The sequence below is a fragment of the Sinocyclocheilus grahami genome, unplaced genomic scaffold (assembly GCF_001515645.1).
Source record: "Sinocyclocheilus grahami isolate Dianchi unplaced genomic scaffold, SAMN03320097.WGS_v1.1 scaffold280.1, whole genome shotgun sequence".
Lineage (NCBI taxonomy): Eukaryota > Metazoa > Chordata > Actinopteri > Cypriniformes > Cyprinidae > Sinocyclocheilus > Sinocyclocheilus grahami.
Genome location: NW_015505459.1, coordinates 628230 through 648371, shown reverse-complemented (window position 1 = coordinate 648371; position 20142 = coordinate 628230). Strand labels below are relative to the sequence as shown.

Genomic DNA, 20142 nt, shown 5'->3' with positions numbered 1-20142 from the left:
TTCATGGAAAAACGTTGTAATGAGATAAGACCATACCGTGTCCTCCCTGACCTTCTCCATGCTGAATACTGGAACAGAGGTCGGGGTGTGCGGGCCAATGCTGGTGATGCCGTTCTGGTCCAGGGAAATGTTAAGTCTGCCGTTAAGGGTGAGGGTGGGCGGGAACACCTGCGACGAGTGACTCCTGATGCTGCTCGTACGACGCTTGTTCCACGGCATCGCCATGGAACCCGCTCGGCTCCGCCCATCACCGTGGATGCTGTGTTCGTCATCTGCAAAGTCAGCGTCTGAACTGTTGCGTGGCCGGAAGGCAAAGATACTGAGCTGGCTTCCTCGACGGGTGCTCAGAGGATGGGAGGAGAGAGTGGCTAGGAGAGGGTGAGCTGGCTGGAGGACAGGAGTTTGAAAGAGAGATTAGGGAGTAGATGATAAGCAGACATTCATTTAACAAGAGGGTTATTATCGTTAACTAAACTAAACTTAACTTTATAACAAATAAAATATATAAAAATGTAACATTTATTTCAGCTAGTTGACGAGAAAAATTCTCATTTTCATTTAGTTTGAGCTGAAGTATTAAAATAAATAAATGATGAACAAAAAAATACTATATAGATTTATAAAATGAATAAGTACTATATAAAAATGACAAAAACAGCAAAATTGCGAAAACTTTAAAATTAAAGTGAAGACAATTTAAAATATTAACGAAAACTATTATAGTATATCAATGACACTAAAATATTGAAGACAGAAGCAGCAATTTTTAACTTTTTATAGAAAATCTGATATATTTTATATTACCATTTATATTAGGTTTTAGAAAAAAACTTTTTTTGACAATAAGCTTTTAAAATCATTTTATCTATTTTGATTTTAAGGTACACTTGGTAATTTTTCCTAATAAATGTTTTAGAGACAACTGCTCTTTTTTTAATCTGGAAAAAGGACTGAGTATACATTAAAGCCAAATATAAATAAAACATTTATGAAATAGTACTTACTTTTTCATCAAATGGGTCCAATTTTGGCAAAAAGTTGTCCTCCAGCTCCTCTGAAAGCATTTGGTGGGATCTTTGGCATTTCACCGAGTCTTTCCGTGAGAAAGGTGACGGAGATAAATCTGCAGCCAGGGCCATCTCAGCCTCATTTCTGCGCTGTTTTGCTAATGCCTAATACCAACGAGAACAGAAAAATCAGATGTGCTTGAGCTTAATTTACACTTGAAATTAAACGCAATGAGAATAATAATTGTATATTCTCATAATATTTATAATTTTTGCAGTGTAACGCAACACATTTTATGTAGGAGCATCATTTCAGTATTTTAAGTTGCTTTTAAAATCAACATGAAATGATTTTATCCACTAAGAATAGAGTGCCGTAAAAGGAAAGGAAAAATGTATCTAGTACTACAAGAAGTTGAGGTTCAGCTAATGAACCTTGTTTATTTCAGACAGCTAGTTATAAAGTAGTTGTCGAATTACACTTTGTTCCTTGCGCAGCTGTTCCATTGCCAGCTGAAACTCTCTTTCTTTTGCCCAGGCCTCTGCGATGGTCGCTTGGTTTTGCTCCTCATATGCCATGGCCACGACAGCCAGGATCAAGTTCACCAGGTAGAACGAACCCAGAAATATCACCAGCACAAAGAAAATCATGTAGGTCTTCCCTGCTGACCGTAAAGTCTGGCATGGAGAGGAAGAAAAGACGTTTGTAATAATATTTAGATAACAGATGGTTATTCCTTCAGTGTCACGGCTGGTACCTGATGGTAGAGGTTTTCCCAGTAGTCTTGTGTCATTAGTCTGAAGAGAGCCAGGAAAGCCCAGCCGAAGGTGTCAAAGCTTGTGTAGCCGTAGTTTGGGTTCCGACCTGTTTTTAAACAGTCAAACCCATCAGGGCACTTCCTGTTTATGGAGGAAACACGAAGATACTTAACAGTGGGAATGGCAATGTGATTCAATAAAGAATATAGCATAAAAACATTGGAGAATGTAACAAAAATATGATCAGACTTAACCCCCCCCCCCTCAAATAAATATCATACTTCTAGAAAACATATTTTTAGCCCCTTTAATATTGTTTTCAGTGTGACTTTAGTCAAAAACTTCTCATTAATATATAATTGTTTTCCCTGTATTACATATGAAAATAGAAATGTTTTTTTCTTACTTGAATTGACATAGTTTAATGGCAGTAAAACAAATACTGCCATGATGTATAAATATTTTAAAGACAATTTTAAGTAATATGCACTACTGTTCAAAAGTTTGGGATCAGTAAGATTTTATGTTTTTAAAAGTATTTTATACTCACCAAGTCTATATTTATTTGATCAAAAATAAATTGTGAAATATTATTTCAGTTTAAAATAACTATTTTCTGTTCTAATATATTTTAAAATGTAATTTATTCCTGTGATGCAAAGCTTAATTTTCAGCATCATTACTCCAGTCTTCAGTGTCACATGATCTTTCAGAAATCATTGCTGAAATCATTTGCTGATTTGCTCCTTAAGAAACATTTCTTGTTATTATCAATGTTGAAAACAGTTGTGCTGCTTCATAATTTTGTGGAAACCGTGATGCATGTTCTTTTTCATGATATATAAATCTCATGCTGGATATCTATACTGATATGGACTGCGTGATGTGTTAGGAACGAAAGGATGCCACATCGTTTGATGGAAATGAAAATGATCAACCTACAGAGGGCTGAATTCAAAGACACCCTGAAAAAAAAGGGAAAAAATGATGAAGCAGGCTAGTCCATTTTGCTGAAATTTCATTGCAGTAACTCAAAATGGTACTCAGTAGTGTGTATGGCCCCCATGTGCTTGTATGCATGCCTGACAACGTTGAGGCATGCTCCTAATGAGACGACGGATGGTGGACCAGGGCATCACTGAGCTCCTGGACAGTCTGAGGTGCAAGATAATGTCCCAGAGGTGTTCTACTGGATTTAGGTCAGGCGAGCATGGGGGCCATTTAATGGTATCAATTCCTTCATCCTGCATACTCTCGCCACATGAGGCCGGAGATTGTCGTGCACCAGGAGGAACCCAGGACCCACTGCACCAGTGTAGGGTCTGACAATGGGTCCAAGGATTTAATCCCGATACCTAATGACAGTCAGGGTGCCATTGTCTAGCCTGTAAAGTTATGTACGTCCCTCCATGGATATGCCTCCCCAGACCATCACTGACCCACCACCAAACCGGTCCTGCTGAACGATGTCGCAGGCAGCATAACGTTCTCCACGTCTTCTCCAGACCCTTTCACGTCTGTCACATGTGCTCAGGGTGAACCTGCTCTCATCTGTGAAAAGCACAGGACTCCAGTGGCGGACCCACCAATTCTGGTGTTCAATGGCGAATGCCAATCCAGCTCCACGGTGCCGGGCAGTGAGCACAGGGCCCACTAGAGGACGTCGGGCCTCAGGCCACCCTCATGAAGTCTGTTTCTGATTGTTTGGTCAGAGACATTCACACCACTGGCCTGCTGGAGGTCATTTTGTAGGCTCATCCTGTTCCTCCTTGCACAAAGGAGCAGATACTGGTCCTGCTGATGAGTTAAAGACCTTCTACGGCCCTGTCCAGCTCTCTTAAAATAACTGCCTGTCTCTTGGAATCTCCTCCTTGCTCTTGAGACTGTGCTGGGAGACACAGCAAACCTTCTGGCAATGGCACGTATAGATGTGCCATCCTGGAGCAGTTGGACTGCCTGTGCAACCTCTGTAGGGTCCAGGTATCGCCTCATGCTACCAGTAGTGACACTGACCCAAGCCAAATTCAAAACTAGTGAAAAACAGTCAGAAAAGATGAGTAGGGAAAAAAATGTCAGTGGCCTCCACCTGTAATCCTGTTTTGGTGGTCGTCTCATTTGCTAAGTTTCCATCACCCTATTTTAATGCGCATTTTGAAGTATCGCATGAGAAACGAGTGATGGAAATGCCAAATTTTGAAATTCAAAAATCCCTTAATTCGCAAAAAAGTTTTTACGCTCGCTTGAGGAGGTTTTTGACTTGTGCGAAAAAGGGTTGATGCGAATAATGGGAGATGGAAATGCATTTTGCGAATAAATTCCTCCAAGCGCATCAAAAAAGTCACGTGACTTTGCATTATGGGACGGCAAAACCTGACTAACCAGCGAACTGCTCTCATTCCACAGCATCTGAAATGTTATGGTCATTCGGAAATGCACGAGCAAAGTCTGTCATCAAAGTATTTCTGTATTATTGCCTCCCAGAAATGTCTTACACGACTGCGTTCCCAAACAGCAGCATCTACCTCCGACAGCAATGACCGCATTTATTGTATTACGTCTGCTCGCTCTGAGGCGCAAGTAATTTATTATATATGAAAATTATTATATTCTCCAACTTTCCTTAGTGATTTATAGTGCCAGTTTATCAGGAAGTGATGATTTTGTTCTCTTTGACTTGTTGAATGGAAACTATGCTTGTTCGCAACTGTTTTATACGATATTCCAATTTTGCGCATAAGTTAAATTCGCAACTTTGGATGGAAACCTGGCTATTGTTGCCCATCTAGTGCACCTGTTGTAAATTTAATTTACACCAAAGCAGCTGAAACTGATTAACAACCCCCTCTGCTACTTAACTGACCAGATCAATATCCCAGGAGTTTAATTGACTTACTCTAAGTGCTATACTCTAAGTGCTATTGATGCTATACTCTGATTAAAAAGTGTTCCATTAAGTTTTTTGAGCAGTGTATTTATAGCATATTCAAATATAGAGAAAACCATCTCAGTTCCAGTAAGACAGCACACATAGTCACATGCATTGAGGCCCAAAAGGAAGATTATAAGTAAACAGATGGGTATCGAGTTGCAGTTCATTTTTTTCCTCCCATCCTCAGTCCATCCTCTCTTTCTCTGCATTACTATGGTGACATTAAGTTTGAGTGACAGGCCAAGCAGAAGACAGATGCATGTCAATCTGACAGAGGGATCATTTCATAATGGAACTGCCAACAGCTGGACATCAGAGCTGCAAAATGAGGCCATCTGTAAATCTCTCACCCAAAGGTAGAAAGAGAGAGAGGCCGTGCAACCATGATCTCCCTAACAATGTGTTCAAACACACACAGGTTTATATAATACAGTCCAGTACAATACCACGCTCAGAGACTGTAGCAATAAAACCTGTCATAAATCTAGAACGTCATTTCAGATGATCCTCCTCAAATTCTCTTAAAAGGAGAACTGATGACAATTTTATATGTGAAATATTTTTATGCGCTACTGGTTAAAAGTTTGGGTCAGTTGACTTTTCCATGTTTTTGAAACAAGGCTTTTATGCTCACCAAAACTGCATTTATTTGATCAGAAATATGGTAAAAAAAAACAGTAATATTGTGAAAAAAATATAAAAACACATGCTGTGACAGCCGCTTTCTGTCCGTGTGCTTCGGATGTGTGCTCTCAGAAAACCGTATATCAGAAGTTTAAATTCATATGGTTTAAAACGCATGATTTCAGCGCGATAAACATGATAATCAGAACCAAAACAGATGTTTTTAGCAGGTGCGAGTTCTAATGGCGTAGCTCTATTCTGGAAAAGGGGGCGGGGAACAACAGCTCATTTGCATTTAAAGAGACAGGCCCGAAAAACAGCGTGTTTCTGCTTCCACTCAAAATAGGCATTTTCAAAATGATATAATAAATGATCTGTGGAGTATTTTGAGCTGAAACTTCACAGACACATTCTGGGGACACCAGAGACTCATATTACATATTGTAAAAAAGGGCATAATATGTCTCCTTTAAGCCATACAAATAAGCTGTCTTTGCACATTATTACTTTAACTCCATTCTAAGAGTAATTAATTGGTCTGATTTTAGCGCATCTAATGTGTTATATAGGGTGTTTTCTGTCTGTATCTCATTACATGTCATTCTCTGTTTCTCATACAGAAAGAGAGAGAGAGAAAAGAGCAGTGCAAATCCCCAATGTTCTGTTATCGTAAAAACAGCCATTAACAAACCTACAAAAGGGCTTAGGAGGGATCAGATGTGAATGTAGAGGGGAAATCCTCTGTGGGATGTGTGCCGTGAGCCGAGGAGAGCACTGATGGGAACTGAAAGTGTTAAACCCACAGACAGACACACAGATCATTGTTTCTTCTTACTGGGTGAGGTTGATATGACCTACAGGCTCATAGGATGAGGTTTGTAGTTATTAAGGCGGGTGAAACTTTGAATAATCTCGAGTAATTGCAAAACTCTATGCTAAGTAAAGAAAGCTTGCATTTTGTGCATTTTGTCTAAAAGTTATTCAGTAGTTTGACTTTTAATTCAGCCAGTAAATTAGTTAAATTCTCAAGTTAAATGCAAAGAAATTGCATCTTGCAGTTTATAAAATTCTTCTCTCAATTGTTCTGTTTATTTTTGTTTCTGTTCCTCATAATCACTAATACCCCTAACAGTGTAATATTTCACATTAACACAGATGGGTATTTAGCACAATCAAATCCTTGAACTAGCCCTGGCACCACAAACATCATCCTGTGGCTCCGGTCTGAACAGTGTTGCTGGGATTTGCAGGATTATGTCTCTGTGCACTGCAGAGACAGTTAGTGAGACCAACAATGAAGGACTTTCACTCTTAATTCAGCTGATTATTGGCGTGAGATTGTTTATGCAGAGTCCAATCACTTAGTCGTCACGTGTATGTTCCCGTTGAGTTGCTGTTTTCCTTATTTAGTCCTTCCAGTTCCTTTTCACTTTATTAGTATCACCTGTTCCTTGTTATTAGTTATCCCCATCATCTGTCAGCCCCTCGTTATCTACCCTATTTAGTAACCCGTTCAGTTCTCCCTTGTCTGGAATTGTATGTTGATGTCTTCTCCTCGTGGTACGTGTGCTACCCTGTGAGAAGAATAAATCCCTTTGTGTCATACTCCTGGTCTCCTCGTTCCGCGTTCCTCACACTACCACCGACCGTGACATTAGTAAAGTAATAGCACACCTCTGCTCAACAAGACATCTGATTTGAGGAATGGTTCATGTCATGTCCCACGCGCAATAGAATCACAGTAATCATCAATGCACTCGGAGATGTTTAGGAGGGTGCATCATAATCTCCTGCCTCTTTCCCATAGGAGAATCACTGCAGGTTTAATAGCTTAGAGGTTAGTTAAGGTTAGTGGTTACTAGACTGCATGGGACTGGTTACCATTTAGGTGTCACATGAGGATTGGTCTGAGCTCTGTATGAGAGGACTAACACAGTGGGCTCAGATTAATAGTGCATTTTGGGTAAATCATCTAGCAACATAATGTAAAATATGATTATTTTATTGAGGTTGCTTAAAAGCATTGACGCATTTTTGTTTGCAACGTATAGAGACAACTAGGTTAATTAGTATAAATGCTGTCATTTATTTATTTGATCATCAGGGGTGTATTATTTTAGTGTCACTAATATATTATTGCTTTTGTCAATATTTTAAGTTAGATTTTATTTTAGTATTTTCTGTTTTCATTTGTAGTTAAAGTTTTGGTAATTTTGTAGTGTATATAATATATATAATTATATAATTAATGTATATAATTTTTTAATGTATATATAGTTTTAGTGTTAGTTATTTTAGTACTTCAGATTAAACTAAATTAAAATGTAAATTGATGAAAAAAAATCTTTTTATTTTATTTTATATTTTTATATTCTATTTATTTATTTGATCTTATTATATTTTATTTTGTTTCAAGTAATGACATTTTTTATAGTTTTAGTTTTAGTTAAATAACTCTTCTTTGGGAAACCTGTATGAAAAGCCGTATTTTTATTTTATTTTATTTATTTAGCAAAACTTTTCCTAACATTATTATAGGGCTTTAAAGCTTGCTCTCCTAATGACAGCTGCTCATTTTGTCATATCATGAGAGATTGTGGTTAACTATTACAGACCTCCGATTATATGCCACATGTCACCATGCTGACCGCTCTGTGTCCTCACACGCAGAGATGACGCTGTGGGTTCTCAGATAAACCATTCATCCCTTTTAGGATTTATGGAAATTATAGCAGCACTATGGCTGTGTTTCATTTCAGATTAATGACAATGGGCTTGATGAGCTCATGGTACACTGATACCGAGTGATTATCTATGAGGCCGAGCTGAAGCAAGCAGATAGATCTACGTGGTCACCTTGTACAGAAATTATTAATTATACATTTTATATTCACTAATTCACACTCTAAAACCTTGTTGGATTTATCTCAATGTAATTAGTGAGATGACTTACCCAGCATCGCTGCTGTATCCGCATATTAAGGCATCCTTGGATCCTTCAATTTTGTAGAAATTGTCTAAGGGAACAATAAAAAAATAAAACTCAATTACTTTCGCAAGACACGTCAGACTGAGAGTTGTGAATCACTGAAACCTTGATTCATGGTTATTATTGTTAACTCATCATAAAGAGAGTGGTATTGGAAGCTTGTGATTGTTTTTGTTGAGAGGATATGTTTAAATATTGTTGTATATAATATGTTATATTATAAGTTGTATTTTACAATTGTCTTACTGTATGGCTGCTACCTTGGCCAGGTCTCTCTTGTAAAAGAGATTTTAAATCTCAATGAGTCTTCCTGGTTAAATAAACGTAAATAAATAAACTAAAACCCTAAATAAAATTTAATTACTTGAAATAAACATCAACTAAAAATAAAATAAAATATAAAAAATGTTTTCCTTTTCATGATTTATATTTATTATTCATTATAATTAATCAATATTATTATTATTGTTACTTTATTAACTTATTTTATTTCTGCTAGTGGCCAATGCAACATTTCTCATTTTTGTTTAATTTAAATTGAAGTAAACTAAAATAACTAAAAACTCAACTTTAATAAAAATAAAGGAATATATAAAAAACAAAACCTAATAATAATAATAATGACAAAAACACAACAAAATTGCTAAAACATTAACTAAAATTACAATGAAAACAGAAATATAAAAAATAAAATGTAATTACAAATATTTACAAAACCTATGATAGTGTATACTAAAATAACACTGCTTTGAATGTCTGTTTAGTTTGATTACAGAGTTCATTAGTACTTTAAACGTCTCTAGTGATTCCACTAAGCTTAGCAGTACCATGTTGATCTAATACTGACTGACAAACGTTATCTTGGCGAGTTTCATTGATTTGTTTTCAGTGCCTATCACTCAACCTTGTTCAACATTAAATATCAACCTATAATGCAGGGGTGTGACAGCAAATTGATGCGATTCACGATTCATTGGTTTTCAGTTCAATGCAAAAGTTTTGTAAATTCAGAAGGATTGAATGTGATTCAGTACATAGTTCAGCACACTGATTTGATTTAGTGAGCATTGCAACTTTTTAAATTGACAGTAGAATTAATGATTGCCGTGCATATGTAGCATTATGCCCAATAAAAATCATCTGAACCTTCATTAGTTAAGAAGTCCTTGATGGAGAGCCAGGTCTTGTTGTTACAAACGAAGCTCCCGTTGCCAGGGTAGGTGGAGTTAATGCAGTGGGCGGGGCTACGGACACACTTCTGTCGTAGGATTCCCATAAAGAGCTGTAGACCAATCAGAGCGAAGACACTGAGACAGAAAACAGTGAGGATCATCACGTCCGCTAGCTTTTTAACCGACTGGATGAGAGCACTGACAATGGTCTTTAAACCTGAAGAAATAAAAAAACAACAAATATTACATTCAAATAAATAAGTTAATTGGCTTATCCAGTGCCTGTATGAAAGTAAAGTGGATAGCGGGACTGAACCTCACCTGGGATCACTGATATAGTTTTTAGAGCACGCAGAACTCTGAACGTCCGTAATGCTGATACGTTGCCGAGGTCCACAAACTCTGTCACATACCTGGGGGGGAAAAACAGCAGTCATTCTCCAAGAGAGCTCAGCTCTTTAAAACAGGGCAAAAAGTGTGTGCACTGATTTATGTTCATGCAAAATCATGATCATTTTGACTCACGCCTCGGAAATGAAGTACACACTTATACACATGGCAAACTTTTGTCTATTAAAAACATTATTTCTATTAATTGAAAAAAGCTATAAAAAAACAATAAAATAAATATTAGATGAAAGAATTTAACTAAAAGAATATTAGAAATGTTGCCTGACCAATTAACTGAAATGTTAAGTTGAAACATTCAGGAACTGAAATAAAAAATAAATAGAAATATTTAAAGAACAAAAACTGATACATATGCACATAACAAAATTACTAATAAATAAAACCAAAATTAAAATATAAAAATAAAAGCTAAATATAAATAAAAACTATAATGTATATTATTATAATGTATGTATGTATGTTATAATATATTAATAATACTAAAACACCAGTCTAGTTTTGTGTAAATCACCTTGCTCCTGTGGACAAAAATATATTTGTATATATTTATGCATATTATGTGTAAGTTAATGTAAGTACCTTCTTTACATAGTCATGACAGGATATAACTTTACACAGACAGGGTAAGCAATTAATTTATCACACTAGCTTCATGTTAACATATGTAATGGTTGTCTTGTGGCTATATTTTTTAAACTATGTAATTTATTGTTTTTCCTCACTGCATTACCCCATAAACTTCTACTTTAACTGCTTTTTGTTCAAGTTATTCCCTGTGGTAATCGCATTTCACACAAGCTGTACATACAGCATAACTTGTACAGAAACCGGAAGATTCCTCAAAAATCTTTATATGCCGCCTCCATCTCACCACAGTATTTCACTAGTTAACGGATTTGAAATCTGCTCCATCCCCTCGTGATTTTACACAAAGAGGCACCACAATAATCTAATCAGCTGGGCTTTATGAGCTTTGACCATTTTGCTAAATTAATAACAAACAGAGTTGATATTTTGGTGTCAGTCATGCACCAACATATTGTTCTCACTGTGACAATGTCATAAATAATACTTAGTATATACATAATCATATAAAGGTAATTTATTTCTTTTTGTAAGAGCCACAAATGTCAAGGTTTCTTTCAAAGCATGAGAGGAGATAAACCCTCTAAACTTTGAAAACAGTTTGAAAACAGCAGTTTGTTAATGGGGAAATGTTCGTCCTGCAGTAGTCGGTCTCTCTCTTTCAGTTAATCCACTCCTCTGCTTTGATGGAGCTGTAATGCTGGATATTTAGGTCACCTGGCAAATCCCGATCTGGATACCTGCATCCCTTGATTTACATCTTTCTTGGCTCCTCTCTCTTTAGATTCACACTCAACAGCAGTCTTGGGTCTCATTGGTTTGGTGTTCAGCACCATGGACAGCTCCATGAATAACTGTGTCTCATGGGAATATGATCTGCTGATATCTACTTAAAGAACAGCCCGTTTTTGTTTCTAAACCCTAGTTCATATTTCCAGTAAAATATATTCACATGCAGCAAATTTCAATATGCACAAGATCCATTAAGATCAAACATTTCAGTGAATGACAACTTAAATTCCAGTCTGCTGTTTACACAAAGTAATCATATTACTTCAGAAGACATGAAATACAACAAATAAGCCACATGAACTATTATCATGATCCTTTCTGGTGGTGTTTTGTCATTTATGAAACATGGTAGGACAAGTCACTGTCCACTATTTAGATTTAAAAATGCAGTATTAACAATAAGCTAAATTTCTTCTTTTATGTTCCAGGGAAGAAAGAAAGTCATACAGGATTGGACTGATATGAGGGTGAGTAAATTATGACACAATTTTCATATTTGTGAACATTGTTTCAGAACACTCAGTACTTTAAGTCCTTATCCAGGATGAGACAATTAACCATGTAAAGCCTGACATATAAAATAATAGTTGGAAAAATGTATTTTAAAAAAATGGAACAGTGAATTAAACCTCTAGACAAAATTTTTTATATATATATTTTTTTTGAGTATCATATTTGATACATCAGGCTTTTTATGGCTCATTCTATAAGATATAGTTATAATATTGAGTTCAAGGAGGAAAAAACACCTCCGTTTTATTCAGAGGCCCAAACTGAGCAAAATTATACAATTTGGTGCAGATTCGGATATATACGTATATGGCCAAAAAGTAAGTTCTGATGGCTTGTAATTTAAATAACTGAGATCTTTATAACAGTATAGCAGATACTTATATAAATGCATATAAATATCAGTTGTCACTCTGTATCTCCCAACAATGTCTTAATAAGATATGTATATGCTTAGTTTTATGATCAAAACATACAATGCAATGCAATACAATGGTGACTGAGAGATGATCAAATAAACAATCCTCAAAGCCTGATGATCATATTTGATACTCACATTTTAGCATGATTTTTCTAAAAACATGATGTCTGGATAATCAAGTAAACCTAAGTTGCTTCAGTCCAGTAAGCGTTTGTCTTGAAATATTACTAACAATATAAAAGTTATTCTTGCATTTACTTTATACAATTTTTTTTTTTATATTTTAAAATATCTCAGCAAAGACATGTTTAGGTGGACATTTTTAGAATGATACTAAAAGGCCTTTTACTTGCTAAAAGAGCATAAACAATCAATCAGAGGACAGAAGCCATGTAGTAGATTGTATACAACATTGTGTACAATCATTCCAAGTTTTCAGAAAGTTGCTATCAAATATGATACAGTAGGCTTTATGGAGTTAATAAAAGCAAATGCCAAACTCACGCCATGACGATGACGCTGAAATCCAGCCAGTTCCATGGGTCTCGGAGGAAGGTGAAGGGCTCTATGCAAAACCCTCTGGCCAAGATCTTTATTAGAGACTCAAACGTGTAAATGCCAGTGAATGTATACCTGCACGAATACAAAAGCAAACATCGACTATTTACACTGGGTTGTGTAGCTAGCTGTGGACTTGTTGTGTAACATGCATAAAATTCACTCAATGATTATTTTGATGCAAGCGGTGGATCGTTAACAACATGCTGCATGCTCAGATTCAATCTGTTAGAAATCTATATCATGCATGCATATGATGTTTGTATGATGTGTTTGAGGATGTATATGGTTCATCGTGGCTTTGTATTAGGGCATCTAAAGGTATAATAAGTGAATATGGAAATTGTGGTCATCTGTTCAAATCTATGCCACGGCTTAGACACCGGAAACCTGCACTATGCAGCTTTAGCTTAAATGTAACACTGTCACGCTCCCATGTGAATGAGCTGTAATGCTCTAGCTCTTCAAAACATAACAGGAAGTGACATCATGGGAATGTGGCATTCCTGATGCTGCAGGCAGAATGGGGAAGATGTGACTCTTACCAATGCGGTCATCAGGACCTTAGCAAAGCATTAAATTAAGATGAAAACTCTTTTTAGCATTTCAGTACACATTCTGAAGCACTTATGAATGCTAACGTTACAGTATGTTCTTGTGCATTAAAGTAAACAATAAATCAGAATAAATGCACCCTTATTTCTCAGTAGATACTATTTCACTCAGAAATGCATCATTTTGTGGAATTTTTTTATATTTTTAGAGTTTAAAATGGTGAACAAATATCAATATCTACACAGACATATTCTAGAGATCACCAAAATGATGATTAATTAAATATTTTCTACAAAACTGTATTTTTTTGTGTCAGTTACTCTTATGTTATGGTAAAAATACTAAATAATTATTATTGTATTATTAATTTATTTTATTTATTGTTGTTTTGACAATACAAACAGGCTAGTGGTAAATAATTTTTTTTTAAAACATTACAATTTTTCTTGTTTGAAATAAGGTAAAATGTCATTGTATTAATTAATAATTAAGGTATGGCTGATGAGTTTCATTTAAAAATTAAAAATTAAAAAGAGCATGAGTGCAAATTCTTTCAATTAAATATGTGTCTGTTATTAGAGTTTAAAATGAGGAACAAATAAGAATATATACAGACATCTAGAGATCACCAAAATTATGATTTAACATTTTTAGTGTTTGTGATGTATATATATATATATATATATATATATATATATATATTTATTTTATTATTTATTTATTTTTTTAAATGCATTTAATTTTTTGTCAACACAAACAGGTTGATAAATCTTTTTTCTTTTTTTACCTGCAATTTTTTGTGACCTTGTTTGAAAAATGGCAATATTATTAATAAACAAAGTATTTAAATATCTGTATTTTTCAGTGATTATGGTATGAGTGACAAGTTTAATTTAGAAAAAAGAGCATGTGTGCAAAATCTTTAAATTAAATATGCCCCTGTTTTTAGTTTCAAACAGTGAACAAATAAAAATATCTTAAAAGACATCTTCTAGAGATCACCAAAATGATGCGATAGTAGCAGTAGTAAAATACATAATGTACACTGTATTTTTAAATATGCATAAACATTTAAAAACAGAATAATGGTATTGCTCACTCAAGGTATTTGGTCCACAGCGGAGGATCCGACATGGCCATGAAGCTGCAGTTTGTCAAAATTGTGCACATGATGAACAAGCTAAACAAAGTGAACAAGTTAAGGAAATGAGCAGCAGTTTAAGGTTGAGTTGAATCAAAAATGCCTTAAATATTAGTTACATTTCTGAAACTGAATTAAGATAGCAAAAATCATGCATAATAGTAATGAGAACTTTGACCGAAGGAAGTAGAATTAAAATGGAATGGATTTTTTTAAACATTTAGTCTTAATACGCCTTTTCAGTACATACTCTATAGCATTTTTCTGTTCAGTTTTTAAATATGCATAAACATTTAAAAACAGAATAATGGTATTGCTCACTCAAGGTATTTGGTCCACAGCGGAGGATCCGACATGGCCATGAAGCTGCAGTTTGTCAAAATTGTGCACATGATGAACAAGCTAAACAAAGTGAACAAGTTAAGGAAATGAGCAGCAGTTCAAGGTTGAGTTGAATCAAAAATGCCTTAAATATTACAGTTACATTTCTGAAACTGAATTAAGATAGCAAAAATCATGCATAATAGTAATGAGAACTTTGACCGAAGGAAGTAGAATTAAAATGGAATGGATTTTTTTAAACATTTAGTTTTAATACGCCTTTTCAGTACATACTCTATAGCATTTTTCTGTTCAACTTACTCAAATATGTTATAAACATGGGGCGTGTATATATTATTTTCAGTTTAAAAATTATTTGCAATTCAGCACATTTTGTCTAACCCTGCTTATCACTATTGACCTCTGAGTTGAAATTTCTACATGTTTTAAGCATAAATTGTAAATCTGGAGATGTCAGATATAATTTATTGTATTTCAGAATGACTGTGCCTGTGACGAGAGTTACCGATGACCCTCTGAAACATCACAGAAGTAAGTTAAAGTTGAGATCAAACTACACAGTAAATGAGGACTTTGTTTTTATCTAGGTCTACGTCATGTCTTTCAAGAAGCTTTGAAAGAAGTTGCTAGCCTGCAATATTCATGATGCCGTTTCTGTTTATCATAACTGAAAATATGGAAGGATTTTACCCCAGTGATAGGCAAGCATCTGTTCCTTTACTCGGTTTTCTGTATTCTGTATGTGAGGTTTTAATAGAGCCTGAACATGGACTCAGTGTGGGGATTTTCAGAGCCTGTCGCATTTGGGGATAACACAAAATATCGCTGGCCCGATCTGAACTGCTTATAATAAACATCCAGTCAGAGGACGCGGTATAGTGTTTAAACTAGAAGTGGGTCATTCTACAATTGTGCTGGAAAATTTACTATGGATCATGTTCCTAATAACTTAACATCATGTTATTAGCGCTTTGCATTTATTAAGAAAATACATAATACGCTTTTCTACTTCAAAATGTTATGTTAAAGGCGACATATCATGAAAATCTGACTTTTCCTGGTTTTAAGTGCTATAATGAGGTCCCCAGTGCATCTAGCAACCAAGGAAACGTGAAAAAGATTAACCCAGTAACTTTGCTTTGCTAAGCCTTTTTCTGCAAGCGTCTGAGAAAACCAGCGCGTCTGATTTCGCTCTCTTTGTGATGTGGCAAAGGGATCTCATTATAATATTACCGCCCCTAATCTGTAAGTTTACACCCACGGCACCGTTAATATGTTTTCACAGGCGACAATGGTGTACTAGTTCTAATGCCATGCTGAAAGTTTGAGCAAAACACGCTAACTGTTCTGTCTTTGGCTGCACAGACACTCGTGTGTTTTTAACGTAAACTTGTGTGTGAATGAGAACTTAGTTTAGTACTACATGCTGTGACAGCCGCTTTCTGTCCGTGTGCTTCGGATGTGTGCTCTCAGAAAACCGTATATCAGAAGTTTAAACTCAGCACGATAAACATGATAATCAGAACCGAAACAGATGTTTTTTAGCAGGTGCGAGTTCTAATGGCGTAGCTCTATTCTGGAAAAGGGGGCGGGGAGCAGCAGCTCATTTGCATTTAAAGAGACAGGCACGAAAAACAGCGTGTTTCTGCTTCCACTCAAAATAGGCATTTTCAAAATGATATAATAAATGATCTGTGGAGTATTTTGAGCTGAAACGTCACAGACACATTCTGGGGACACCAGAGACTTATATTACATATTGTAAAAAGGGGCATAATATGTCTCCTTTAAAATCAATGTTATTTGAACTTGAAATTTGTTTCTACAACTTTTCTCTTTTTTTTCAGTGTAGAAAATGGGCTGGGATGGAATAAATGTTATATATTTTTTAATGATATAGTCTATAAAACAACTGATAATGTCTTTAAATTCAGATTAATTAAATATTTTTTACCAAACAGTATTTTAGTGTCAGTGATGTTATAATAATAAATTAATCAAAATAATAATTATTTTATTTTTTGTCAATGTAAAGTAATTAATGGGATAATTATATATTGTGAACTTGTTTGAAATTATGTAAAATGTCAATATGTTAATGATTTAAGGTAACACTTTCCTCAAAGCTTTTATGTATTTTAAAGGTATTCATAGTGTATATGCATTATATCTTTTCATAAATAATTGTAAACAATGTTAAAATGCATTATAGTGTCTGCAGATTCCTTGTTATGTCGGAAATCAGTTGTTTGTTCATGTGTTTTAGTGCATTATACTTACTAATGTTGCCCTGTAAAAAAAAATTTCATAAAAATCATTCAACTTAAAAACTTAAGTTCACATGCATTATAAGCTGCATTACAAGGCATAATTAATGCATTAAAAATAATAAATTTTATAATGCATTATACTGTATATAAAGGCTTCAAGTAAAGTGTTACCTTTTTTAGTATTAAAATCATTATTGTTATTTTGTCAATAATTAATATATGAAGGATGAGTTTCATTTTGGGGGGAAAAACTAAGAAAAAGCGCACTTTGAAATGTCAATAATAATTTGTTCTGGTAAAGCATGAAGACAGTAAAATGGAGTGACACTATTGTGATCAAATCTATAATAAATTTCTGTCCCTCTCTCTGCTGAATAGGTTTGAATTGTTTCAACACAGGACCAGACACCTGCGTGCATCATGACTGCAGACGCTCAAAACATCTGTGCATGCGGCGCGCTGTAACATGCAGCTGTCACATGATGCCAAATCACTTTGCTCTTATTTCATTTGGGGAATTAGAAGAGGATTTGGTTGGCGATGCCAGAGAAGAACATTACAGAGCTGTTTCAGAAATGAGACCAAATCCAATAGAATTCTGATGGTAAGAATTTTATATTCGCCTCAAAGTGTGAGCAGCTGGATATCATTTTGCTGTTAGGCCAGATTTTGGGATTTTGATGCCTTTTGATAATAATGATTAGTTTAAGAGGCCTTATGGGAAAAACCAAACTGCTTTTTACTACATTTTCTGATAATATAAGTGGTGTTTGCCCATGCAGAAGCCACCATAATGATACTACAACTACTATGCCTAATGGTTAGAGAGTCGGACTTGTAACCTAAAGGTTGCGAGTTCGAGTCTCGTACTGGCAGGGATTGTAGGTGGGGGGAGTGAATGTACAGCGCTCTCTCCCACCTTCAATACCACGACTGAGGTGCCCTTGAGCAACCCCCAACTGCTCCCCAGACGCCGCAGCATAAATGGCTGCCCACTGCTCCAGGTATGTGTTCACGGTGTGTGTGTGTTCACTGCTGTGTGTGTGCACTTTGGATAGGTAAATGCAGAGCACTAATTCCTAGTATGGGTAACCATACTTGGCCACATGTCTCGTCACTCACTTTTGAAAAAGCTACAAAAGCTGTCACTTTTTCAAAAGGTACAAATACATACCATTGAGGTATACGTACCCTTTAGGCACTTATATGTACCTTTAACCCTTAAAAAGTGTACCGCCTTAGTGACAGCTTTTGTACCTTTTTTTTCTGAGAGTATATGGTATTTAGGTGTACTAGGTGGTTGTATACTGGCCCAGGTCGAATACCTGGCTTTTAAAATTATGCTTTTGGAAACCAGATTTATAAAATGTCTCAGTGCAGCTGTGTTTCTAGAGAAGCTCGTGGTCTTAGGGTCTGATATCTGTGCAAGTTATTAAACACAAATCAGAAGCACGGCTGTAAACAGATCAAATCTCTCTGTAATTCTCCAAGCAATAAACATGCACACATAGAGAAAGGTTCTTCTAAGAGGCAGTGGAAGGATATGAATGGACTAGGATTCTTATGGCGATTCTTCTGATGCAGTGAAACGGAGTGAATATGTAGAGCGCAGATGTGGCACTGAAGCGGAAGATGGCTTTTCCCTTGTTTAGTACTATAAAGGTCTGTGAAAAGAGAGACAAAAAAAAGAAAACTGTCAATCTGGACAGATGAAATGTCACTTTTCTGCTGTCATAGACACATATAATAACGTTCAAAAGTTTAGGGTCAGTGTGTTTTTTTTTTAAGTATATTGATACTTTTATTCAGCAAGGATGCATTAAATTGATTAAAAGCAACAGTAAATATATTTAAATAAATACTGGTCTTTCAAACTTCCTATTCATCAAAGAATACTGATTTTAAAAAATTAACGGATTCCACAAAAATATGAAGCAGAATACTGTTTTCAACATTGATAATAAATGAATGTTTCTTGAGCAGTAAATCAGCATATTAGAATTATTTCTGAAGGATCATGTGACACTGAAGACTGGAGTAATGATGCTGACCTGAAAACAGGTCTTCTAAATTGTAATAATATTTCAAAATATTATTGTTTTTATTGTATTTTTGTTCAAATTAATACAGTTTTGTTTAGAATATTCTTTCAAAACTGTTTAAAATAATTATTACCGACCCCCAAACTTTTGAACAGTATGATGCTTAAAAACCCTCATCCGTCCCTCTTTTTTTTCAAAACAATTCTAAAAATCGTGTGTTGATCGTACCGGTCCACGATTTCTTTACTTTTGTCACACTTGCGCTGGGAATACACCCCAAAAAATTGGAGTGGATTCGAGGAGTTTAAATGGGTGCAATAAAAAAAGTAACAAAAGTGTCCCTGGCGGGTCATTTTGACCCGTATAGGAATGAATGGAAGTTACGAGAAAACTGCGTTTTTCATTACATTTGATTTTTTTTTATATTCAAAATCTGAGACAATCCAGTAAAGATTTATACCCAAATGAAGGGCTGAGACTACAGAATATCCCCAATGCAGAAAAAACTCACATATACAAACACACACATGGTACACACACTCTTGTAGAACACATTGTAATATTTTTCATGTTTCTGCTGGGATATGATTGTCATTTTTCCATTTTTTGACTTAACAGGTAGATTTGAGTTATGTGGTGAAGACCAATGAGTTTATATCATATTTATATTTTTTTAAATATATATATATTTATTTCATATTTATGAATTTGTGTGAATATACATATGTTTAGGTTATAATTCAGTTAGTTTTTTTTTACAAAATATGAATTTTGTAATGTTTCAATATATGTTTTAATCCATAAACAACCAAATTGAAGCCTTAAAATGATCTAATTTCTCATGTTTCACTTGTTTTGCTCAGTTAAAGGAGTCATATGATGCTATTTTAAAGATCATTATTTTGTGTATTTGGTGTAACAGAATATGTTGACATGCTTTAATGTTCAAAAAACACATTATTTTTCAAATACTGTACATTATTTTGTATTTTGTACATATTGTAGGTCCTCTATGCCCCGCCTCTCTCAAGCTTA

The 20142-nt window shown here is 35.1% G+C and overlaps 1 protein-coding gene across 1 annotated transcript in view; it reads right to left on the bottom strand.

Annotated features, from left to right (window-relative positions):
- Positions 1-20142, bottom strand: part of scn12aa (sodium channel, voltage gated, type XII, alpha a) — a 49163-nt gene that overhangs the window by 20791 nt on the left and 8230 nt on the right. The window contains exons 3-12 of the mRNA XM_016292087.1: positions 18611-18729; positions 14775-14852; positions 12704-12832; positions 9802-9893; positions 9455-9697; positions 8273-8336; positions 1766-1907; positions 1488-1685; positions 1005-1172; positions 37-387 (exon numbers count right to left, since the gene is read on the bottom strand). Of these exons, the coding sequence (XP_016147573.1) occupies positions 37-387; positions 1005-1172; positions 1488-1685; positions 1766-1907; positions 8273-8336; positions 9455-9697; positions 9802-9893; positions 12704-12832; positions 14775-14852; positions 18611-18729 (1584 nt within the window). The remainder of the gene's footprint in view (positions 1-36; positions 388-1004; positions 1173-1487; positions 1686-1765; positions 1908-8272; positions 8337-9454; positions 9698-9801; positions 9894-12703; positions 12833-14774; positions 14853-18610; positions 18730-20142) is intronic.